The sequence below is a fragment of the Hirundo rustica genome, chromosome Z (assembly GCF_015227805.2).
Source record: "Hirundo rustica isolate bHirRus1 chromosome Z, bHirRus1.pri.v3, whole genome shotgun sequence".
Classification (NCBI taxonomy): Eukaryota; Metazoa; Chordata; class Aves; order Passeriformes; family Hirundinidae; genus Hirundo; species Hirundo rustica.
Window position 1 is genome coordinate 56,924,409 of NC_053488.1, and position 26,337 is coordinate 56,950,745.

General features: G+C 36.2%; 1 protein-coding gene across 1 annotated transcript in view; it reads left to right on the plus strand.

The window, feature by feature from the left end:
• Window positions 1-24,275: 24,275 nt before the first annotated feature.
• The window catches only part of ALDH1A1 (aldehyde dehydrogenase 1 family member A1), a 30,500-nt gene continuing 28,438 nt past the window's right edge, over window positions 24,276-26,337 (plus strand). The window contains exon 1 of the mRNA XM_040089874.2: window positions 24,276-24,439. Coding sequence (XP_039945808.1) covers window positions 24,350-24,439 — 90 coding nt within the window. The 5' untranslated portion in view covers window positions 24,276-24,349. The remainder of the gene's footprint in view (window positions 24,440-26,337) is intronic.

Here is a 26,337-nt window from a genome sequence, read left to right on the forward strand (position 1 = left end):
TCAGAGCCGGATACGCAAGATTTCTATAGCAAATTGAACATTTAAACATTTTTGTCTTACTGTGAAAATCTGAATAGCAGTAAATGTGGAGCATGTGCTAAATAGCTGTACTATTTCTCAGCTTGCTAAATACTGTGTTTAGGGTAGCAGACATTTGCTGCTTACCTTAATTTCCAATAGATGTCAAGTTAAACTAAACTGCACTTTGTATGCTGCATGAATGAGACACACTGAGATGTACTAGACATATAGTTAATTTCAAGGGGCTGTTTTGTCCTGAAAAAAGTTCAGTAAAATAACATACTGTATCACTGTTTTTCTCTGGTGGACATACCAGTGCCTGAAATTAGCCCATGATAAGTGATGCAGTTGAAGATTCAGTCATGCTAGACATTATTTAGGGCATGGACTTGCCCGAATTCCCTAAGATCATGTTAGCTGGACTTGGAGACTGTTAGTACATTCTAAAGCAGAACAAAGACAAAATCTGATGGACAAGAGCCAAAATCTCCTTATCCTTCACTGATCTGCAAGTGATTGAATAAAAAAAAAAATAATAATAATGTGGCAATTTCTCCATATGTTAACATATGACTTCCCCTGTGAAGAATGCATTACTATCTACTGGGAGATAACTAGCTTTTGTGAGCACAGTGTTATGCCACATTTACGTTTCTCAGGAATCCACAATAGAACTAATGGAGGTGGTAATAATAAGGGTTGTAATATTTGCCAACTGTAGAAACACATCCAAATAGTAGAAAATGCAAGTCACCTCTGGTTATGTAGGTCTCACCTTGTTTCACTGCTGCAATGGTTTAACAGTAGTGTGACTGAACTCTGTGAGTTGTGCTGATGTAAATTCGGGCGTGATACTAGCTTCAGGCCTAAGTCTACATTGAGTGCTGATAATTATTGTAGAGTTTTCAGTACTCCAAAGCAGGAAAAAGAAAGATGTAGAAAGGGTTTACACAAAATGAACAGGCCTAAAACTTGGGTATGAGTTGCCAGATGCTGCATCATTCAGGTAATTGCTACATGTATGAGTGGGTAGGATAGTCACAGTCCAGTCAGGTGCTGGCATAATTTAAGCAAGATGCACAGAATTGCTAAGAGTGGATGCTTGTTGTAATGCATTGATTTGATTTATATTTGTGGTGTTCTTTTATATCTGTCCCTGTCCGACGGTGCCCATCCCCTCGGGCGGGTCCGGTTCCCTCCCTCCTTCTGAGCGCTCTTTGGGCGAGGCCTCTGGGGTCTCGCCTCCGGGCCGCGCCCCTGGGGAAAAAGCCGCGGCGGGAGAGGGGCCGGGGCGCTCGGGACCGGCGAGCGACCGGGACAGCTCAGGGGCGGAAGCAGGACATGTGAATAAAGCTGTAAAATCCCAAAGGAGCCAGGAATAGACTCTCTTATTTTGCCATTGGCGGCCGTCAGATCTCGTGGGGGCTCCACAGATGCTAAGACTGATGGCTGTTCTTGCGTGTTCGCATCTGTATGGGCGCTAATGCCTGTGCTTGACAACCTCATGTCACAAACTAATTTTTTAGGCTGCTTAAAGAGTTGTTATCAAAGTTGGCAAAAGAGCGGTTTCTTTATATAAACTTGGGAAAGTATAGTTTTAACAGAGCTCAGTGGCAAGGTTTACTCTTACAGATGAATCATACATAAGGAAGTAAGACTAGAATCAATGTAGAGTGATTTACATAGAGACTGTAAGAGGATTAAAGTGCAAAGGACGTGGATACAAGAAGTTAAGGGTTCAAAAGGGTACAGTAGCTCTTAATAATTGACTAATTTAACATCTATATTTGTATTCAAAAAAATTGTAACATTTATAGCAGTGACTTAATTATGAATTCAGGATAAGAACATTCATGCCATAACCAACTCTCACACATGCACACAGGTAAAGAGTTGTACACATATACATCTGTGTGTTTAAAGAAGCCCATCCAAAATTCCCCTTGGGTTCAGTCAAATGTTCACATTAAATCCCCTGGCATCTCTTAATAGTCCCTGCTGTGCCTCAAGGAATATGTGTGTGTTGGGGCAATATCAGCAGAGGCTTCAGAATCAGTGACAGTCTTTAAAGTATTGCCCACTAGAGAGTCTGGCAAGCCCCAAGAGCCAGCCCACTGGGATGTGGGTGCTGATATAGGTGTCGTGCCTCAGGAGAGCCCAGAGGGCTGCTCCCAGGGGGGAGCTTGGGCTGCTGGTCATGGGGTAGTGAGACAGTTTGCTTTAGTTATCTGTCATTTTCCATGCTGGCCAAAACACAAGCTGGTAGCTACTAGGCTTTTTCCCACAGAGTCCAGTAATGGTGGTGCCATTCCACCTGGGCTGCAACACATTTTTTCAAAAGATCTCATAACACTGGCAGCATTTCACTTGGGTTACAATTAAGTAGGAGAAATGGGAAACTATGTTAAAGCAACTGCTTTAGGAAATTCCTGCTAGCGCAGGTAGATAGGCTAGAACACAAGACAGCAGCAGAATAGAATACCTTGTGATCCAGTAATTATTACACAATTGAAGGTTTCCTACCATCTTTATTTTAAAAAGAAAGCTTAGATTTGTTATCTGCATGGCCTCAGCATTTGTGAAACACCACATTGGAGAGATACTGATTCTTTCTCATGCTCTCTGAAGTCTCAGAGAGGTTCATATTCATACAGACTCACTGAGCTCCAGCCTGCAGAATTTGCAGAACACTTTTTCTAGTAAAATGTAAAATTCAATGTGCAAGTAGTTGCTGATGAATCGACATATCTATGGGATATTTGTTACCGTGCAGTAAGGTACACGTTGAAAGCATTTTCCTACTACGAATCAGAATTTTGATAATAGATTTCCACATAAACTTTTAATGCAATTAGTATATTTATTATCTTTTAAAAGAAAAATTTATTTCTGAAGTTATTTGCCCAAGAAGTCTATGATAATTATACATACAAAACAATAATGGCTTGACTTTGCACGTCTCCTCAAAACCAATGTTGATTGAATAACCTGAAGATAATTACAGAAATTAAAAAATAATACTTTGATACAGATTAGAGGAATGAAAAGTTCAGTGGAACTCAATTTTTAATGAAGGACTGCTACAGGTGAGTACTACAGGTGTGTAGTAGATTAAAGTTTTAATCTGGTGTAACGTCATTGATTGCAACACAATGTCCAGTAATCTGAATGTAGCTTTTCATTATTTACACTATGTGATAGAAGTATTTCCTTATTTCCTCTTTTTTCCTCTTTTTGGATTATAACAAAAGTGCACTTTTTCACTTCTTTTTTTTTCCTCTTCTTTGTGCGTTGGGTGTTACTTCATGTAAGTTAATATTTGGGGCTTCCATCTGCAGATATATACATAGGTTTTTGGAAAACCTTTAGTTCTCCTGGTAGTTGATTTTAATTTTTCTCCATTATTTCCCATTACTGTGTCAGTCTGGAAAATGTAAGACTCATCTAATACTCCTTGAGCAAGCAGACTCGCAAAACGTGCAAGTGGAGGTTGTATCCCCTCCTTATATCCTCAATCCATTTTCAGCCTTTCTGAGAGCAAGAGATATACTTGATATCTAACTAACAATCCAGTTTCCAAAGTCTCACAGCTGTTGCAAAACTCCATTTCTGGCAGCTTTATGTGCAAAGTTATCCATGGTTAAAGCAGAAGCTGTTACAGCTTCACTTAGCCAAAGGAGAGTTACGCACTGGTGTGGTCTAGTGAGACAGAACTGTCTGCATTAACTTTGTGTAAATATTCAGTGTAATGTGTGTATGTAACAGGTTTAATATCAGTTCTCTACAGAGCTTTGCCTGTTTGTTCTGGGACTTCAGCCAAATTGTCATCACTTTTCCTTTTTCTCCTGTTTTTTCATTAATGCAATTTTTTAGCTGGCATAAAGCATTCATCTGGATTTATGAATGAGTGCAAAAGTCTCTTTGATAAAGGGAAAAAATTGATTGTAAGTTGCATATAAATAAAACTTTACTAAGGGAAGGTCTTGTAAAATCATGGCTCAGGCCTGCTACTTCAGCTAAGCAGAAAAGGACTACAAAAAAGTGACTCAGCTGATTTACAAGTAGAAAAATAAGTTACATAACCATTACGTGTTCATATTGTGGTATATGGTGGTTGATTGAATTACGTTTGTTATGATTTAAAAGTATGCAAGGGATAAAGGCGTAACTGCTTAAAAAAGCCTGTTTTTTACAATAAAGCAGCTCTCCTTTGCACCTGCCTGAGGACTGTACCTCACTACAGACCCTCACTCACCTCATAATTGTACACTATACAATACCCATTTCAGAAAGATAAATTAATTTACAACTTTGTATAATATTGATCTTTCTCATTTACCTATGTGTGCACAGAAGGATTTTTCCAGTTAAAACTGGCAAAAACATAGACTAACTGTTTTGGGGGGGGGTTGTGTGTTCTTGATAGGTATTTGGAACCAGAGATTTCTAACCTGTGTATTTTCCAGGTATAAAGAGACAGAATGGTGTCACATGTGCAGAAATGTTGCATTATAAATAACCATGTCTATAAATGGTAAAACACTTGCCTGTTTGGCACCCTGCACCCAGCTGACCATCTTTGTGCTTTGTGCTGACTACAATCAGAACTGTATGTTAAGCGTAATATGGCTTCTGTAAAGTACCACTCCCAAATGTGACATTGCACGATGAAATGCAGGAGCCTAAAACTACCCACCGTCACAATTTATTCACAATTTTGAAATGACATTGTGAGACGAAAGTCACAGAAGTACAGAAGGGATTCCAGTTCTGAGTTGGAAGGGACCCACAAGATCATTAAGTCCAACTCCTGATCCTGCATAGAATGCCCTAAGAGTCACGCCATGAGCCTGAGAGCATTGTCCAAATGGTCCTTGAACTCAGGTAGGTTTGGTGCTGTGAGCACTTCCCTGGGGAGCCTTTTCCAGTGCCCAACCACCCTCTGGATGAAGGACTTTTTTTTTTTTCTATTATCCAACCTAAACCTCCCCAAGGCAATTTTATACCATTCCCTCAGGTCCTGTCACCGGTCACCAAACAGAAGGGATCACAAGACAAGGTTAGCCCTCTTGGCTGCCAGGGCACTGCTGACTCACATTCAACTTCTCGCTGACCAGGACCCCCAGGACACTTTCTGCAGCACTGCTCTCCAAAATCTTATTCCCCAGTTTATTAAACACCAGAGCTGTCCCATCCCAGGTGCAGAATTTGGTAGTTTCCCTTGTTGAACTTCTTATGGTTGGTGATTGCCCAGCTCTCTAATTCTGGGGTCTCTCTGCAGGATCTCCTCACCTTTGCAGGAGTCAACCGCTCATCTCAATTTAGTATCATTTGTCAACTTGTTTAGCACCCTTCCAGTCCTACATCCTATATTTATGAAGATGTTGAGGAGCAGTGCCATGGATGGAGCTCTGCAGAGCCCCAGTGGTGACAAGTCACCAGTCTGATGTCACCCCAGTCACTGAAACCCCTTTGTTCCTGATCCATAAGCCAGCTGCTCACCCATCCCATGATGTGTTTATCCAGCTGTGTGCTGCACATTTTGTCCATAAGGGTACTGGGAGAGACACTATTGAAAGCTTAACTTAAATACAAAAAGAGTGCATCCACAGGCATCCCTTGATCAGCGGGGTGGTTTACCTTGTCATGAAAGGATCACAGGTTTGATAGGCAGAACTTTCCTCTCATGAAGCTGTGCTGGCTGTGACCAATGACTGTGTTGTTCTTTAGGGGTTTTTTTAACACCTTACAGAATAATCTTCTCCATAACTTTATTGGGCACTGTTAGTGAGACTAAAAGACCTTTAGCATCCAGGGTCATTCTTTCTGTGATTTTTGAAAGTTAAGACAAAGTTAGCCAGCTTCCAGTCAACTGGAACCTCGCCTCTCTCTCAGGGCCAAATCTACCTTACTCAGAACAAAAGTACAATCTATTGGCTTTGCATTAATAAGAGAAATAAACTGTAGTATATATGCTGGTTTTTCTCTTCTTTAATCATTCACAGAATATTCTGAGTTCACAAGGACTCACAAGGATCATCTTAGCATTATTAGCACCATGCTCTAACTGAGTTAATCTGTTTTCTCATTTTTTCCTTTACTTTTTAGGAAATTAAGATAGCAGAGAATGCAAAACACAATTGTCCTATACCTACACATGTATTCCTTCCCATCTCTGTTGGCTAGCTTTTAAGCCTACTAGCAGTAGGTCTGTAGTTCCTGTGATAGGAACTGTTTAAAGGTAACCACATTTTTTTTTTTTCCATTACTTCTGATTTTAAAACAACAATTCACACTCTTCTTCGCTTTGTTAAACAGCTAGTGTTAGATCCAGGCTGAAATGGAACTTCTTTCAGCCTACTGCAACAGTTTCTCCTGAAAGCTTTCAAGTGAGACATATTTGTAGGTAAATAAATTCTCTGGTCCATGTGGACCTGGACGTATACGCATATCTGCAAAAAAATATATTCCCACAGCTGCACTATCTACAGCATATTTCCTTATGGTTATTGTGGTCATGCCTGTTTATCAATGCAGTATGCTAAGTTATATGGATGTCCAAAGCCACTTAGTGATTGCGAAGGTACAAAGGTGCTCATATATCTGGGGCACAGATATCAGGCTGTTTTATCATTTGCCTATGTTGCAGAATACATTTTAAAAACTAAGTTTTATATATCTGTTATACAGGACATATCCTCCTCCCAGGCAAAAAAAAACACAAACTGAAAAAAAACAACCAAAAACCCAAGCCAAAAAAATACTCCGTTGTTAATGAGATGAAGGTGCTTGAATTTTTAAAGTTATTTTCCCCCATGTGAAAAAATGATGCCAAAAATTTCCTTGGGGGGAAAAAAAAATCTAAGAAAACCTTGCAGCCTCTATTGGCTGAAATTGTAATTAAATTTGCATTTGTGTTCAGTCTTAAATGAGGTGCTGTAGGGCCCCCTTTCCCATCCTCCCTACCCACCTCCTTCTCCGCAGAGCCCAAGCCCTGTGTCCCGGCACCCTGTGCTCACGCCATCCCTCCCCTCGCTGTCCTGAGGATGTCCAGGGTGGTTAGGATTTGTCAGGTCACACCTCAGCCTGTCAGAGCTTGGCGGCGCGTCCTTTGCCCTGCTGCAGCCCATTGCTTCGTTCCATCTGCACAGAGCCTGGCAACAACCTGGCCTCGTTACACACAGAAAACCACAGCCAGGCAAAACTGGCTGGCTATTTTCCTCTTGCTTACCTGTCACATCCCCATAGCTTTTGTTAAGCTATTCGGTGCTGTTATTAACCTCAGTCTGGGCCACAGTAAAGAAGCAGGCCCTACATGCATGCTTGTGCACACGTGTGCAGGTGCATTCATGCATATCAAGAGCTTCTGGTTCTGGGGTGAGTGGTGAAGGCTAGCTACATCCCCAGTCCTTGCCTCTCCCACCACTCTCCTTTCCCCGCTTCCTCTGCCGACAGCAGACTGCCTGCTAAAACTCCTCCTCGCTCAGCTCCATGCTGCTTTTAGCCTCTCTCACTGCTTTCCCAGTGTTTCCCTGATTTTGTTGATGTGAAAGCTTGACTCATTCTATGTCTCCCACCCCCTTGGCCTGACAACCTATTTTCTTCACGGCACTTCTTTCTTTCAACCTGATGCCCAGTGACTCCCCCGACCAGCCTGCTCCTCGTCCCTGTCATTATCTGTTCTCCCCTCCTACCTCTCCTTCTCACATTGTTTTCTACCTCTCTTTTCTCCAGCCCAGCCTGAATCAACGAAGCAGGGACAGCTGTTGAAGAGGTGAGGTCTCGCTCCAGGCAGTCCTACAGCCTCAGCTGCAACCACAGCAAACCCGCTCCTGCTGTCCTCTCTGCCTCCCACAGGGTCCCATCCTCATCTTGGCTCCTGGAGAAAGGAGACAGAAACATGGGAACTTTGGCCAGAGTCTTCTTCTGAGCCTGGGGGGAAAAGGTTCCAAACATGACATGTCACACAGTATGTGCCCACCTGAGAATTTTAACTTGCTTTATCTTGAAAATGGTTTAATTGGGGGCTGTGCTATCAAATCGAACAACTAACTTACCAGTAATAGGAGAGTGAGAACAGAACCAGGACAGTAGTGGGTGCTGAAGTAGAGTCTAAAAAGAGGCAATAAACTAACATTAGTGCAATATTGTATTGCTTATGTTTCTTTGGTGTTCTTGCAAGACATCTTTGTTTCTCATTAGAAATAAAAGGCAAATCTGTTCTCAGGCGATTCTTCTCCCCCACTTTTCAGACTTAATGGTATTTGCAACTCCTCCCCCTTCTTCCTTTTTCTCTTCCTTTCTCCATCCCCTTTAAGTTGTACTTCAATCTCTTCCAACACATGATCTCTTTTTTTTTTTTTTTTTTTTTTTTTTTTTGCACTACCAAAACTTGCTCTCTCATTAGTTTGAGTTAATTAGGAATAGTAGGCAGCCCACAATCTGTTATGTGTTAAAACAGAACAATCCAAAACAGAGGCACAGACACAACTACGTGATTTCATTGTCTAAGGGAGACAGAAAACCAGTGGGGATTCTCTTATCTGGACTAACATCTTCCCAATGGTTAACCTAACTGGCTTTAAAATGTCCCGCAAATGTAGATCTGGGATAACAATCTTTCCCTGTTTCCTTTTTTTTTTTTTTTTCTTTTTTTTTTTTTTTTTTTATTTCATCATTGGCAAGAATGAGTGAATTGGATTGACATGGAGGTGATAGAGGAAGCGAAATAATCTACATGTCAAAATGACAATTTATATTACATGGTTAACAGAATGAGTGGTACGTGCAATGGCTGTGGGTATTTTCATCTGCTGTGTTGTACAATAAGGTCCTTTTTTTCCCCGAAGTGTATCATCAAGATCACTCCCAATTCAATGCAGATTGTTTGCTTGAAGGATCTCTGTGTAACAGTAATATCATTTGATAAATGTCGAACTGAAACAAGAATCTAAGTATTCACTTGTTTCTATTAGTGAATTGTGTATATCTAGAGGTCATGACTGATATTTTTTCTCTAGTGCTGACCACAGACCTTAGGGCAGAGTTTGCTGTGGAAGTGAACTATAACACTAAGAAATCAAGCCCTGATTCTGAAGGTAAGGCCTTACATTTTTTGACTGACTACATGCTCTTTGGATGAAATGCATGCTTAGGAAAGACGGGTATAGCTGTGGAATATTACAAAAATATGTGCCTGCATTAAACATAAATGCAAGTGTTTTGAGTGTTTATGAGGCTGTTTGAGCATTTATGAGGCATATATGTGTATGTATGTTATATGCATAGATACGTGAAGTTTGAATCTTCAAAGATTTTTGCATAAGATTCATGAATTATAGACAGCCACATTTATAGTAATTGTTACATCAAATTGATAATTTGGTATGTATTTGTCTGCATACATATGAAGATGTGTGACGGAAATTTGTGTTAATAATTTATCCATTAATTAGCAATTCTAATGCAATAAAGCTTTAAAGTTAAGCAACATTCAATCGTCTTTTCTGAAAACTGATATCCAGGTTATAGAATGAAAAATATATTGGAAAAAAGGAAACAGAGACATTGATGTATTGCTATCAAGAAATGTCATTATACATGTTAAGAAAAAAATAATTTACTTTCTGCCAGAAACATCTCTTTTTGACAGAGAAGACATCACACTAATGAGACACAGAAGGAATGCTTAATGAATGACAAAGTATAAGCTTAATTATCAGAACATACCAGAGTGCTACAGCGCTGGAGAAGATAATATCCTCTCAAAAAGACATCCTTGGAGGTTTTAATGGGGGGCAGGGGGGCAAGAAGTTTCTAACTGGACGAGGACAACATGAGACCAAACGCCTCCATAAAGAGATGTTGCAAGAAGTTTACGAGAATTTTACAATTTATCATTAATATACTGCTTATTTATTTCCCCAGCTATTGGTACAGTTATGTGCAAACTGCATTAAATCCAGCAAGGAGACGGATTTGGTCCTTATACTGTTCCTCCATCTGATCTTTTCTTTCTATAGTAATGCAAAAATGTAGTGATATGTGTGGGTCTACTTTACACCACAGATGAAAAATTGTTCTTTCTTCACCCATGGAGTTAAAAGAATTTACATTAACACCTCTATTTCAGTATTGGCTGTTAAGACTGCTTAATTTATACAATCCTTCCCTTTCTCTATGTGTTTTAGATTACAATGTAAGAGTGGCGTAAGAAAAAGGTATAAACATGCACTAAAAAAAAATCGGGACTTTAAAAATCTCTATACTAGATGAAGTTAATAATTTTATGCAGTGATGAAATTAATAATTTCATGAAGTTTTGACATTCGAGACTATATCAGTTCCAGTGCTACACATAAGCCATTAAACTTTTATGAACTCATATAAATCCTTTAATATTAGTCAGAAAGAAAAATATTATGGGGGAATGGTAAAACTAAGTTAATCTAAAATCTGTCAAATGGTGTCTAGAAAGTAAGAACTTTTAGAAAGGGAGGAAATAATTTCCACTTTATCACTCATATAGTAAACATACTGGTGATTCTTCAAGAGTAAAGATATTTATCCCTTCACATGCTCGTATTAGAACCATGATTTCTATCATATCTTGTATCTTTCCTGATGTCAAACCAATAGGCCAGCCCCTGAAATTGTTCCATGCCAAAACCAGCACGATTTTCTGTGAAATGCACACAAAACCCCTGTCTTCCACCAACATATAAACTGGTATGGCAACAGTAGGAGAAAGACAGTGCTGTGGTATAAGAAGTTTACATTTTAGTATGTAATAAACCAGGGCAAACATTTGTCACAAGCTGAGAGGAATGACTATAAAAATGTTGTGCAACACAAAGCAGAATCTACCATCCCGAGTGTTCTCAATTCACTGCTGTCTCTGAAGTTCAGTTCAGACACAGTTTCGACAGCAAGCTCAGCTTGAGCCACACTCAGTATGACACTCTGTGAAAGCTTCAGAATGCAGGGTAAGATAATAAACAGCTGCAGAACCAAGAGAAAATAACTTCTAAAATGCACAGGTAATGCAAAGGTGTCTGTGTCCTGTAGGTGTTAGTGGCACATTGCAATTAACACGTGGTTGTCTAACCAGAGATATCACAAAAACATAAAGCAAATTATTTTATATGTTATCCTTTAAGAGACACTGCTCCTGGTGGATCAGCAACTTTGATACTAAAACTGCTCTAAAGCAGTTTGGCATGATGATGTTTTATCTTGTGCTGCTAATGCTTATGCTCTCATTGTAGTTGATTTAGACTTACTTTTGAGACATATAGAAGCAGATTCACAGGCATGAATATACTTGTAGGATGAAACAGTGGTACTTTGATGCTTGAAATAATGATCTTTTTGGATTCTATATAGTGCTTAAATTCACTTTAGAATTAAAACTCAGGCTGAGTATTATCTAAAAATTCATTGCTTATATGTTTAGACAAGTTGTTAAAAAGTACATAAAAGCAGATATTGCTAGCTAAACAAAATCCAGAAAAACAGAAAAGGTAATAAAAGAATAAAAGCAACAAAGCTTATAATATTTCAACTGTAGCAATATAATTTGTGAACTCAATGTATTTGTTTAGGCTATATAGAAAAATACTAACTATGATCAAGCAGAATCATCTTGTGTACAGGAACACACAGAATATTAATTGGATTGCTAATTTCCTCAGAAGCCAAGGTTCAGTAGGAATTTTTTATGATTAATAAGCCTTAATCTGTTAATAGGAATGCTGGAAAAATATTTCGTGATAGTGAGTACAGCATGTTGTATACAGAAATTTTTACATTTTCATAAAGCAGCATAAAAATCTATACAAAAATCTTTTTCATCTTTTATTCAGAGAATTTTGAATGCTTTTATATTTTTAATCATGGAGATAGATAACTAAAATTGTTAGGACAAAGTGGGCATATCCTTACTGTAATGGAGTTAACTACCCAAATATCCTTCCAGTTTTTGCTGACCATCCCTTTATACAAACACTTCCTTTTTAAACCACTGCATGGCATTACACAGACTGCAGGCTTCTTCAAAAGCTCACTATCAAGCAAAGTACTTTCTATCATTAATATCCATTCTGAATTTTCCGTATTGGCTGTACAGCTACAGGCACAAACCTATTTGAAAAAATTGTCTTTACATAATACTCAGGTTAGTATCGTTTCTTGATTGCTAGTGTATTGCTTAAGCCTTGAGTCAATTAATTTCATTGGTCTTTTTAAACTTCAAGTAGCATTAATATTTATTCCAAAATTAAAGAAAACTTAGTAGTAAGTAAAATTTAGAGCCCAGAGAAGTAATATCTTTTTAGATCAAAGTAAGCAGCTTTTCTTATTTTGTGGCCAGGTCTGGGGAAAAATAAATAAAACTCAGAGAACTTTTATTTGGAGGTATTTGTGAAGTTATGACATTTTGGTGTGTTTGAAATTTTAAAACTTTTTCTAAAATAAATTTCCATGACTAATTTTAAGAAATATTCTTTGTGGTATTTGTATAAACTGAACAGTGAAATATTGTACAAAAGTACATAGCCTTCAGAATATGTTGTCAGTGTATATTACTTAACTAATTCTATACCTCAGTTCATGATGGAATTAAGAATTGGACAGGAAAAAATGGGATGGATTTGAAATGCCTTATTGAAATTTTTTCTTTATTCACTTTTACGGTCGTCACATAGATAGCAAGGCAAGATAGCTATTTCTCTACCCTCATAAAAAACAGTTAGTGTATATAGTCTTGTCTTGTTTTTAACTGCTTTACCTGTACAACTGTAACCACACTAAAACAAGACAAGGCTATATACTCCCATAGAATAAAATGTTCATATTATTTTGCTTTACCTGTGATCACAAAGAGAAGAAATGGGAAAATAATTAATGTGAAAAATATTGTCAAAGCAACTTTTGGACTTTGTCTTTCAGAACATCTTACAGTGATTATCTTTCCATCCAAAAACTGCTGTCTATGATTAAATGGTTGTGACTGTATAAGGGAAACTGAAAATGCAATTCCTCAAGCACTGAACATTTCTGAACTGTGAGTACTAAAAGCATTGATAATTTTACTTCCATCTTGTGACAATTTAACAGTACTCTTTGACTTTATATGAACTTACATTACTTTTCTAGCTAGGTAAACATGGTCCCATTTAAAAATTTTTCTTCCTCTTCATTGCAAATTGCAGCACTTGAATCTCATGTAATTTCTCCTCAGTGAACAGCTATTCTGTAGTTTTTCTCAGAACACTCCTGAGTAGAGTTTTGAGAAAAACTGCAAGGTAGAAATTTTCATCTCTTTTCACAGAGATATGAGAGTATTATTTTCCATCATTAGATGTCCTTGGAAGTGAAGAACACTTTGAAAAGTAATGTACAGGTTTGAGTTTCTAAGAACTTACAATGTTGGAAAATATTAGACAGGTATTACACAGGTACATAATTGCAAGTAAGTTTTAATTATTCTTTTTTAATTTGATTTTTCACAAGAAATCAGCTATGCACATTTTGCTGAAAAAGTTGCTGCTGAGGAAAGAATAAAAAAGGAAAGTTAATCTCATGAAAAACAGACAGGAAACTGTAGGAATTAATAGACAGTAGAGTCCAAACTGATACTGCAGTTTCATCAGTGCAGCAGTTTCCTGTGAGAGGAGAACAAAAACTTTCGAGTATGTAGCTGTCAGTTTTACCACATACTCGTCTAATGGTTTAAAACAAGACACAGGGAAAGGAGATATACCAAGGAATGGTGAATAAAAAAGTGAGACATTTCAGTGTTAGAAAAGAGATTGAGTGCCTTTGTATACCCCCAACTACTGTGATTAACTGACTACATACAGTGGAAGAAATGTTGTTCTGCCCAGAAAAAAATCTTGGTTTCTGCATGGATAAGTGGAACTGCAGTTTGAGCTCCAGCTTCCAGCAGTTGAAAAATTTGACAATTGCTTTAGGAAGAGTTCTCTTCAAAAGGCACATCACAGAGATACCGATTTTTATCCAGTACAAGGAAACATAAATTGTGTGCCTGTGCTCTCACTAGAGGTGGCAAAAGAAAATTCAGCCATTGTTAAGCTAGAATGATAAAATATTCAGAGTGCAGACTACAAAACCAAAGTTTCCTGTTGAGGTTTCTCCTAATAAGTTTTCTTACATTCACGAAGCTTGGTTAAGTAGATCAATACAATAAATACTCTCTTTTTCTAATTCATATCTTAGCCCACAGTAGCTAAATTTTCTTCTCATCAAAACTTTGCTTTGATTAGTGTTCTAAGTTTTATCTTGCATGTACTTTGGCAATCTCTCCTTCCTCTGCTGCTTCTCCGTTTAATCTCTCTAGTTTTTACCTTCTGTTTGAGTAAAAGTTTTCCTACTTGCCTATGCCAAATTAATACCAAAAAAATTTCAGGGGATGTTTTGAGAAAACTCCAGAATTTTACTTCGTTTTGAGCTTAAAATTTTAATCTTTCTTGACAATGATAAAAGGAGTAAGAAAGGAATAGTTTTATACAAACCTTAAGATGAGCAAAGCAGCTGTGAATTTATGTTGGTTATGAAAAATTAACTGCAAATATTCTGTGTTAGTAGGGTCTGGCAAGCTAAGCAAACAAGAAAAAGAAGTAATAGTTTAATTTTTCAAGTGAGATTTATAACTTTAACTATATGCCACTTGTTTTCATTAAAAATTTGTAAAGAACAAATAGTAACTCTGTTTTTGACCACTGTCTTCAGCTTTTGATTTATTTTTGCCTCTGCTTTCTCCACATGATGTGCTGATCATCCAAGTTAATGTCAGTTTATTGCTATCATTATCACTCCAGAATACAACTATCATCCAGGAAATGTATAATTCAAAGATTTTTTTCAGTACTTAGTATAATTACTGTGCACAAAATGTAATATTTTCACTATGAAAGAAATATGCCAGAGAATATGTATTTGGCAGGTTTCAGCAAGATGTTGAAAAATGCACTAAAAAGTTATCAACATACTTATTTACATCAGGAATAAGAAACATTGACCTTCTCAGTTCTTATAGCTTTTCTTACACCAATTAAAAGAAATAAGGATGTTTAAAATTATTCTTCTGCCTTATAATTTGTCCAGTTAAATTAAGATGGATATAATTTTAACTTACTTTATGAAAAATACATAAAACTCCTCAGAGATTTGCTTTAAAGGTCTGAACTTGAGTCTTTTCTTGGGATACTTTGGCAGCAGATGATGTTGCATAAATATTGTCTAAAAAAAGAGGTTTACTTACATTCTTAATTACATAGATTACCAGGGTTGCATCCACAGATGATCGGAGCATTAGCCTAATGTAACAAAATATCAAACAACAGGAGAAGCACTTTGAGACTGTAGGGTTTCATGTGTTTATGGAAAGAGAAGCAGAACATACACCACACCTTGCACAAAACAAACAAACAAATAAACACACAAATTTTACTCTTGTTTACTTATAAATTCTGTAGCAGTTGGAAAATACTTGGAAGTATTTTTTTTCCTAAATTTTACAATAAGATAGTTAATTAATGTAACATTTTATTGTTCCCATTTCCAACATTTTTACTCCTTTGAGAGTTTTTCTTCTTTGTCTAATTTTCTTCTTAGAAGAGAAGTGAAATATATTTATTGAATCCGTGCCCAAAAGTGACTAGTTCCATCTATCTGCAATAAACACACATCCACAAAACATACTTTTAATTTTAGATGAAAAGTGAATAATGTCACACACCACAAACAACGGTATGGTTTTCATCGTAAGTTTGGTTCCTTCCAAGATTTACTGTTGTTGGGTTTGCTTTTGTAATTCTGCTGGCTAACACATTTCTCTAACAAACTAAAAGATTAGTTCCTAAAGTGTATGTTATTAACCTGATTTCCTCTACTTTGTTGCTGTCATCTATTTTCCACCCTGAAATGCTGCTTCAGCTGTTAATTCTCATTCACCAGTGATTCTAATGAGTAGCGTACACACAGTAGTACAATATTTCTACCAACAAATGCATGAGCATTGGAATATAACCATTTGGATATTAGGAAGAATTTCTTCACAGAAAGGGAAATTGGGCATTGGAATGGGCTGCCCAGGGAGGTGGTGGAGTCACCATCCCTGGAGGTGTTTAAGAAAAACCTGGATGTGGCACTCAGTGTCCTGGTTTAGTTGACAGGGTGGTGTTGGGGCATATCTTGGGCTTCATTCTTTTCCAAAATAGCTGATTCTGCGATTCTCTGATTCTGTGATTCTGTGATCATGACAAAGCAGACAAAAATGGGAATAACAAATAACAAGGTAATGTAGCCAATCTAAACTTGAAATGAAGACTTTCATTACAGAACATGGGTAACATTCTCACTTACTAAGTCTTACCTTAAAAAGAGAGTAGACTCTATTAGTTGGAAAACAGAGACTCTTCATAATGTGATGCAAAAGCTTTATTCTATATTGGAGTTTGAATTCTGAGTTCTAGCCACCCAGAGCAGAGATGCATAGATTTACAACCTGGTTAAAGTTCAATTTTCATCAGAAACCACAATCTCTGACAGCATACACAAACCTCCCTGAAATTTGCAAACAAAGGCAGGTCTTGCTTAATGTTATTTGTTTGTTTGTTTAAGTTAAACTAAAAAGTTGGGAAACAGAGGAGTTGGAAATCCATCAAAATCTTCCACTGACATTACGATACAAGGAAAGTACTTGAGTGTCACAGTCAATTTGGAAATGCTGTGTGATTAGTCACTGTGCCAAGTTCTTTCTCCTAGTAAGTCACTTTCCTACTGTAAATATGGTTCTTTCTTAGCAGTTCTAATTACATTTCAAATGTTATAAAGGGGAATTTTGACCTCAAGATTATTTATATGTTGCATGTTCTCTAGCCAGCGCTGTGGGAACTTCCTGGAAATAATATTATAAATAATAAATAGCAAGTAAAGTGGGCAGTGGGGCAACTGGATGACAAAAATTAATAATCATGGACTTTGTATTAGTTTTACATAATTTCTGTTACAACTTCAGTTGAGATTCTCTTGATGCCTTCTATTAATTGCAAGTTTCAATTTCTGTTCTAGCAGCTAACTACCATGATGTATGGAAAAGGTACTCATCTTGAGTAAAAAGATTTGGATTTTTTTCACTGCAGGGAACTCAGGACGTAATAAATCCTATATCAAAACACACAAAAATAAGCCTCTCAAAATTACTGTAGTTATGATGATGTTGATAACTAATACAGGATAGTAACATGAATATGATAAAAACTGATGTAAAGAAATTAAGGAATATTCATTCAGAGAATTGTTTCTAAATATCAAAGAAAGAGGTAGATGCTAAATATACTTCTGACTACTTTTAATTTTAGCTGTACAGAGACTTCTTTTAGATTATCTTCAAAACTTGAAAATTAGAAAAAAAGAGGGTTGTTTTCACTTGTGAGCCTTTCATAGCTGAAGAACACAATTACTACACAGAGGCTTAAAAAGCACACATAGCAATTATGTAAAATCAGTTGAGGCTGTCTAAAACTTGGCTTTGAAACAAAGGTTCATGGAGGAAATGCTGAAAATTACTTGGCAGTCAACGTTGCTAACAATGTAGGTTAATAACTAGTGTTGGGTCTGATTCTGATCTAACACTCACCATTTTTTTTCGATTGATTTACTTCAAATTATTCATGAAGTTCACTGATAAGAGCTTTTATTGTGATCTGTGTCATAAAATCTTCTCTTTATTTGTATTTAATTATTTTAGAAGACTTCAAACTGTTGCATTACTTATTACTTGCTTCCTCATTCACACTGTGTACCAAAATTTTAAAAAAAATAATTTAATTTTTAACAAGACAAACGTGAATAAATTTGTTATGGTTCACAAAAAGATTCTCTAAACATAAGTCATTCTATGTTGACAAGACTGGACTTATAGTCTATAATAAAACTGTACTCATTTATTAACTAATGCATTGTTCTGACAATATTGTACTATTAAGTGTTCTCATTTTCCTAGACCAGATCTTCCATCCACTATTACAAAAAAGATATAAATATTGACTTCTATGATAAAGTTAGTAAAGCACTTGACATTTATTAATTAAAATTGTCCTGTTGGCATGAGAACAAATTTAGCCTAATTGAAAAACCCAAATTTTTGTTATATGATAACTCGTCTTTTGACTCTTTATATGATCTTAATGGCAAATATTTGATGTCAGAATTGAATAATAAGTAAGAATTAGGAGAATATGGAAAATTCTATTGATATGAGTAAAATAGAGTTGCTTATATTCCATATTTTAAGGCAAATGTAGAGAGACACATTTACAAACCAGTTATGGGGGTTTTTGCAGATCTTATCCCAGTTTTGTGAGAATTTTGTTCTTTCTCTAGAAATAGATATATTTTGTTGCAGCAGAATATACTGAGTTATTTTTATTTGTTTCTGCTTGATTGCCTTCTCCACAGAAGCTCTTATACTTTTTACTTTTGTATGATTTTTTTATGATAAACTGAAACAAAAAGAAAATATTTACACATCATTTCAATTTAAGGATGCAAAATTCATTTTATTCTACCAAATATTCCTGCAACTTTTAAGAAATGCTGTAATGATGATATAGATAGTCTTCTAATTTATGTTATGAAGAACATTATCCCTGTAACTGAAATGGGTTCTATAGATAAATGTTTTTCACAATGGTGTAATAATTCCTGCATCACTACTCAATCTTTCATTGTCCCATAATATTTCCAGTTCCTTTTATTTTAGTTTGATGGTTTTATGATCATATTTTAATTATTATTTTATGTTGAAATTTTCCCATATACAAAAATAAAACATCCGTTTCCAAAACTCAGTATATATTGTAATTCATGCTAAAAAAAAAAAAAAAAAAAAAAGCACCATGAGCAGCTGTCTAACAAGGATCATTGAGTCCGACTCCTGGCCCTGCACAGGACACTCCAAGAGCAACACCATTTGCCTGAAAATTCCAAGTGATTCCTGAACTCTGTCAGGCTTGGTTCTGTTACCACTTCCCTGGGGAGCCTGTTCCAGTGCCCAGTTACCCTCTGGGTGAAAAACCTTTTCCTGACATCCAGTCTAAACCTTCCCTGACTCAGCTTCATGTAATTTCCTTGTATCCTTGTCACTTGTCACAAGAGTGAAGAGAATAGAGAAATGTATTCCAAGACATTTCTTTGTACACTTGTTATTGTCCAGGTTGCAAAAGGGAAAGTTTTTTCATTAACAGAGTTCAAATTTCAAACTCAAATAAATAGTTATGCATCTGTCTTCTGCCTCACTTCACGAGGATATATATCACAGAAATTTTATAATGAGTGAAGAACTGCTGGTTGTGCTCAGAGGTACTGGTGATTACATTAAAGGAACAATTGGACTTTCAGAAATGTAGAATAATCAATGTCCTGTAAAAAGCAAAGTTATTTGCTCTGTAGCCTTGAAATTCTTGCCATTTTTACTTCAGTGCTTTGCAGTTACTGTTAGGAGAACTTGCAGATTCTACCCAGATTTTGGACTCTCAATTTAGATGGGCAAAAACAGCATGGATTTCATACCAGTTCTGCCTCATTTCTGATGTGTCTGCCTTTCCACATCATACTGATCAGCAGCCACTCTTTCTGTTCTTATGCCATTAACACAATGTCATAAGGAAGATTACCAGAGAACAAAGAATTTCAGAACAAGAATCCAGTGATTTTGTGATTCTCAAAGATTTCTACTTTCAAAACATATATTGATCCTTAGACCTTCCACTTCTAACATAATGCTCATTTCTATCAATATCAACAGAGGATCTGCTCAAATCCCTGAATAATTCCCTTTATGAACTCCCTGTATATTCTGAATTTGGAAAAAAATATTTCAGATAATAAAGATTTTTAGTAACATATTACATAGTAAACAGTAATACTGTCTCAAGTGAGTTGTTTTTTGGTTTTTTTTTCATTGAGGTTTTACAATGCCTAAGCATGTGTTTCAGCATTCAAGACTCAATTTGAATTCAGCACCGTTGATGCAATACAGCTACTGAGTGCAACAACCTAAAGTCACCATGGAACATTATTTACCTCTAGTGTTTTAAATTATAGCAACTTTGTGGAGATTACTTGTTATGTTCCCTTTTAGAAGGCATTGCAGAATTCAACTTGTAATTCTGATTGATCATTGAATGAGAGAGAGATTCAGTTTGAAAAGTTTCCAGGGCTCTAAGTGACAAAACCCAAAGGTAGAGACCATCTACTCCTCTGTCTACCTGCAATAAAGTCCTTGCACTCTAATGTCCTCCAGCATTAGAGGTGGTTAAAGCTAAATGCATGCAGTCTTATCTGATCTATGCACCTTTGAGCATGTCTAGAACAAAATAAAAATTAAAATTCTTTAATGATCAGATATATGAAGGGCAAGATGTTGTTTTGTTTTGTTTTTTTTTTTCTGTAGAAACTTATGAACCAGATTTTCTTACAACTATGATTACAATTTCAGCTTTATACAAAGATTAAGTCAATTTTCCCCTATTGCTGGAGAATGCAGGCACCTGGACTGTGGGAACTTGGAAGACAATATGTCAGTCATTTAAAAATAAACAAACAAACAAAAAACTAAACAAAAAACTAAACAAACAAAAATAAGGAAAAGGAAAAAAAGACTGTTTAGCTAAAATGCAAACTTCGGCCTACTTATGGGGTGTAAAATACCAAGAGTTTATAGCCTTTAGAAAAGTCAAAGTAATTTCTGAATAAACAAAATTCCCAGAACAATATTCTTCTACAATATAAAGTAAACGTTTCTCTAGGAGATACTAGAAGGGCATAGTACAAAATCATGGCTTTCAGACAGTATTAGCTCAGCATACACTGATGAAAAATGCCAAATAAAATCAAAAATTGCTGCTGGACTGACATCTCAGGGCAGCTAGGAAAGGCTAGGACATTACAGATGGCCCTTGTCCCTAAACACAATAAACATTGTGTTTAGGGACAAGAATCCAGTAACAGGTCACATCTGGCTTGTTCTTGTGACATGCTTGTTTCATTAGGTGGATTGCCAGTGAGCCCAACTAGAAGCTCTGCCTTCAGCTGTGCACTTCTGGTTATTAAATTAAATCTTATATAATGAATATGGGGCTACAAAGAGCCTCAATATAAGGCAAATAATTTGCCTACCTAGACTACAATGAGCACAATGAAAATGTTACAACATTTTTGATTTCTCACTGTATGGTCAGATACAAGGGGAACTCATAATCTGGTGTGCTGTGTTTAGTTATTTTTATTTTTTTCTTCAATATTTGAGAAGAGACACATAGAAAAACTACTTACAACTTTTTTCTAACATAAAAGTTTTACGTAACTTCCTGACACAGAGTGATGTAAGTCAGACCTAAGGTTCATGCAGCCATTGGTCTTGTGTTTTACCACAGCCAATGTCATTCAGCAAGGCATATCACAGCTTAATCACAATTTGCATGGTGGGCCTCTACTCTTGTTCCTCTCTGAACTTGTATTAAACAAAGGAACTTGGTAGGTTTGAACAGGAAAAAATATTCTGATTTGAAATGTAGAAAGCACTGTCACAAAGTCAGACAGCACATACTTTGCCAGAGTCTGGAGTCTCTGGGGTTTCTTCCTTCAGCAGTGAAAATGTAACAAGTAACAACCAAATTATTGAGAAAAAGAAAGAAAAGAATCAGACAGAATATAACATTTCCAAGAAAATATTAACAATGAAACTATATAAGCTTCAATAGATGTAATACCCAAGTGTTGTATAATTCACTACTTGAAATAATAGTACAGTCCTCTAAATAGTTACAGTTCTTGAATTTCATATCATTATTTAGGTGAAATGTGAGAGTTGTGACTCAGGATGGGGAAAAAAGTCCTAGAATGAAAATAGCAGAAAATTACAATAAACAGGAAGATGGCATATGAGGAAAATAAAATACTTTCTGCACCAGGCTAAAAACATTCCTAGGCTGAAAATAAATAGGAAAGTGAAGATGGTTCATGAAATCCAAGGGTGAAAAAGGGAAGCAGAAATAGAAAAGGGAGGCTAAAGTATGTCTTAAATGAATAAATGGTGTGGAAAACAAAGCAATGATTTGGAAAAGATAAAGTTTTCATCCAGCCATTTCATCTTTAAAGCCTGCCAACAGAGATTTCAGGCTGTCCTTTATAGATACAGAAAGAAGATTCATGATATTATTTTCACAAGAAGGCATAATAACTAACTTCTCAATCAAATGATTTTTTTAAGAATTGGGAATACAATGGTACCTAAATGAGAATGTATTTAAAACACTCTCATCTGTGAGAAAGACCTTTGCTTTACCTGAAACCAGAGAAATCCACTGATCTCTGTTTTGCAACTCTAGTTAGACAAATTTGAGCAATTTGTAGGGGAATTAGCTAGAGACAAATTTGTTGTGGTTAATGGAGAAATTTGTGGTGGGAAGATTGCTAGAATAGACTTTAGTGTCTAAATCGGGGGGGGGGGAGGGGGGAGGAGAACAAAAACAAAAACAACAACAACAAAAAAACACACCACAAGAATAGGACTGAAAGGTTATATTCCAAATAAAAATTAACAAACCCTATCTAGATGTTCAGTTTTCTGCATGAGACATAAGACTCAAAGACATTCTCTAAGGCAGGCAAACACTGTAACCCAAAATGTCAAAGTCTGGAAATGCTGCTCAAAAATCTTTCAAAAGTACTGTTCTATGTTCAGATGTCTTCAGCCTGACAGCTAAGGCAGAAAAGCTGATGAATCCATCCAAAAATGCGCTCACAGAAGTGAGCAGGTAATCTTCAATATCACGGTGTGTTTAGCACTGGGGATGGGTGTCCTTTATTCACAGGACAAGGTAAATGGGTGAAATTTGTTTCAGTTCACACAGCTCTTTACATCTCACTGAGAGATGACTTTTGTGACAATAGAATTCTCTGTCATCCACAAATAACTTGAACTTATCTAAATTTCAGAAACTCTTGCTCAAACCATATGTCCAAACACAAAGTTATCAATAATAATTATGGCATGCACTTTAATTCAGAAAGCATGTGAAATATAATTAATGCATGGTAAAATTATTATAATTATGAGATCTCCTATCTCATCCATCAGTTAAAGGTCCTCCTTTGACAGATGGTTTAGATGATGCCTGACACATGAAATAACTGTGAGCAGTGAATTCTCCAAGCATTTATGTAGTCTCAGTGGAAGCATTTAATTCTGTTTCTATGGTGTGGATTCACTGTGCATTAACCAAAATCCTAGCATATAAAAACAGAATGTGTGAGACCACTATTCAGAAAAGGCAGGACTTGGTCCTGCCTATTCAGAAAAGGCAGGAAAAAAAAAGAAGTTTATTGTGTTTTATAAAATTATCTTCCTGTGCAAGATGTATGTTATATATGTTTTTGTTTGAATAATCAGAACAGAAAAGTGGGTTCCATCCAGGGTAGAAAAGTCGAGTTTATTGAACAATTTGTCTTTGGCTTAGATATTCCAAAGGGCACTGTGTTAAAAACTTTGTCCTTAAATTTGTGGTGCTGTCTAGAAGGAAAAAAAAAAAAAAAAAGGTTTTGCTTAGTCTTCTTTAGAGAGAATTTTTTTCTGCATTTATCATTTTTTTCCATTTTCACATTTCATGAAAAATGCATGAAGGATTTTTAATCACTATAGTCTTCCCTTATCTCTGTGATCTACAAAACAGACATTAATTACAGTACCTCTAATATACTCTGAACATATTAAAATGCAACATAAGGGGGCTTGGTTTTTAGTGAATATTTTCTAGCTCTGGTAATTATTCTCATCAACCTTCTAGTAAGAAGGGCTTGGTTTGTTTTCAGAGCTAACAAGTCTGTCTTTACCTTCAGACCTGCCTTCAAGCACGAGGGGAAGTTCCCTTAGAATCTGGATACCTGCCTGTGGAGAGAAAGCAATTTTACAGGTGAGATAAGGAGGCCTTAAACTCTGTTCCCCAGCAAGGAATTCACAGTGTCTGCCTAGGCAGATTGTTTCAGCAGCATGTGCTTCATCGAGGTCTCAGCTCACTGAAAAGACTGTTGCTTTTGGTCATAAAAATAAGTAGTGTCATTTTCTCTTTGCAAGGAATTCTTTCATCCAATCATATTCCCGTATGCAAATATACCATGCCTGGTTCAGATAAAAAAGCACAAATAAAGGCAAGAGCTCAGTGAGGGCAAAAATCACTCTATTCCCTTTATACCTTATTTCACCTGTGTTTCAGGAACGTCCTCAAACTTCTCAACTGAAAACATGAAGAAGCAAGGCTCAGATGGCAATCCTGCTCCAGCTATGCCAGCACTGCCAGAACCATTAAAAGATCTGAAAATTAAGTACACCAAGGTTAGTAGCACTTTCTTTTCCTAATCTTTCTTATGCATTCACTTCAGGCAGTAGCATGTACTCATTTTAACCTTATATGAACTATGGAAGCTGCTGTAAATCAGTGCTTAAAATGTTTATTCTGTCTGAATTCTGATTTTTCACTTATTAGCAAGTGATGTTCAGTGATCCTTTTAGCCTAATTTAAAGCACCTATATGTGCATGCATGATAGACCAGTTCCATATTTCACTTGGTGTGGGCGTTGATTTTCCCCTGAAACAAATTTTCATTAATGATAAGTTTACCAGAAAGTATAAATGGAGCAAAGAAGGAAATATTTCTCCTATGGTTTTTTCCCATAACAGTGAATTAAAACAGTAAGTTAAAATGTTAGCATATTGCATTGTGTTATGATCAGATTCAAATAATTATGCCAGATAAGCTTACATGGAAAGGAGTGTATGAAAATGAAACTAAAATAAAATTAATTCTGGTCACATATTTACATTAGAGAAAATTAATCTGGCTTTGAATTTGCTTTTCAGGTAAACAAGTATCCCATAAACTAGACATAGTCTACCAGTCTAACTATGCAATATTGCCACAAACTTATTGAAATAGAAAATTCTTTCCATATAGAGTTAGAAATAAACAGATACAGATTAAGAAGGTCTAAATCCAGGCTTATGTTTCCAGCCTTAAAAGACTCTTTGCTGGTTGCATATCATAATATTGTATCGTAACACACAGATAATTGCTAGAACTTTGAAAAAACTGTTGGCAGACACTTTGCCCTCTGAAACATTCAAGTTTGAATTGATCAGAAAGGACCTCTTAACTCTGGTGATACTTGGGTCTTTTATTTTTCCTGATACCATTGCAAGGGAAATAATTTTATTTTCTAGAACTACTGTTTAATTTCATCTCTTAAAGCAGGTATTCATCTAAATTATTTCTTTTAAATTCCATGCTATCCTTTTTTCTAACTTTACAATGTTTCACACATGTCTTTCTTCAATAAATCATGCAGGGTTTGTAAATATTTAACAGGAAATATCTATAGTTCTGACAGGTGATAACCTGCTACTGCTCTTCCTGTCTCAAAAAAATAAAATTTATTCTTTGATTTTTTTTTTAGTTTTCCAAAGGAAAACAACTAATATGAGAAAAACATCAAACTGATGTAACTGAATATACAAGACACAATTTCCTGTAAATATTTCCATCCTTCTAAAATATTCCATTATTGAAAATCTATTTTGTTAGTACAAAAAAGCAACCACAAGCCAACATTGTTGAAAAGTCTACTTTGTAGTGTGCAATCAAGGAGAATGTCGCATGATAAATGTTTCATTTTCCTTGACAATAGGTACCATCTCCTTAAAAGCTGCGTATAAATTCTGTGTAGAAATGCAATACACTTGTTCACAAAACTCGCATGCCTGTGGAGACTTGCTATTTGCAATGCTTTCCTCCTGTCTACAGATATCACACAGGATTTTCTGAAAGCCCCAGTGGTGTACTGAGAGATAGGAAGTTGAGAAGATAGAAATGTCACCCCATAGAAAACACCCATCCCACAATTTATTAAGGCCTTTGCACTGTTGTGTTCTTACCCATTCCTCTCCTGTCCCATACAAGTTAGAACATGGGATATGGGCGACTAGTAACACTAGAAGGACCCATATGACTAACTACTGCTGATGTATTAACCTTTCTATCTAAATCACCTAGAACCAGTTTCTTCATTTTGTAACCTCCAATTTCTTTTTTTTCTACCATTACATAATACCAACAGTCATCACAAAAAGATCTGAAGAGAGATCTGAAGGAGATGTTCCAAGGGCTCTCTTTACTTAGCAGTCTATTTTATTTTCTTTGATTGGGATCGTTTGTGGCTTTTCACATGATTCACTT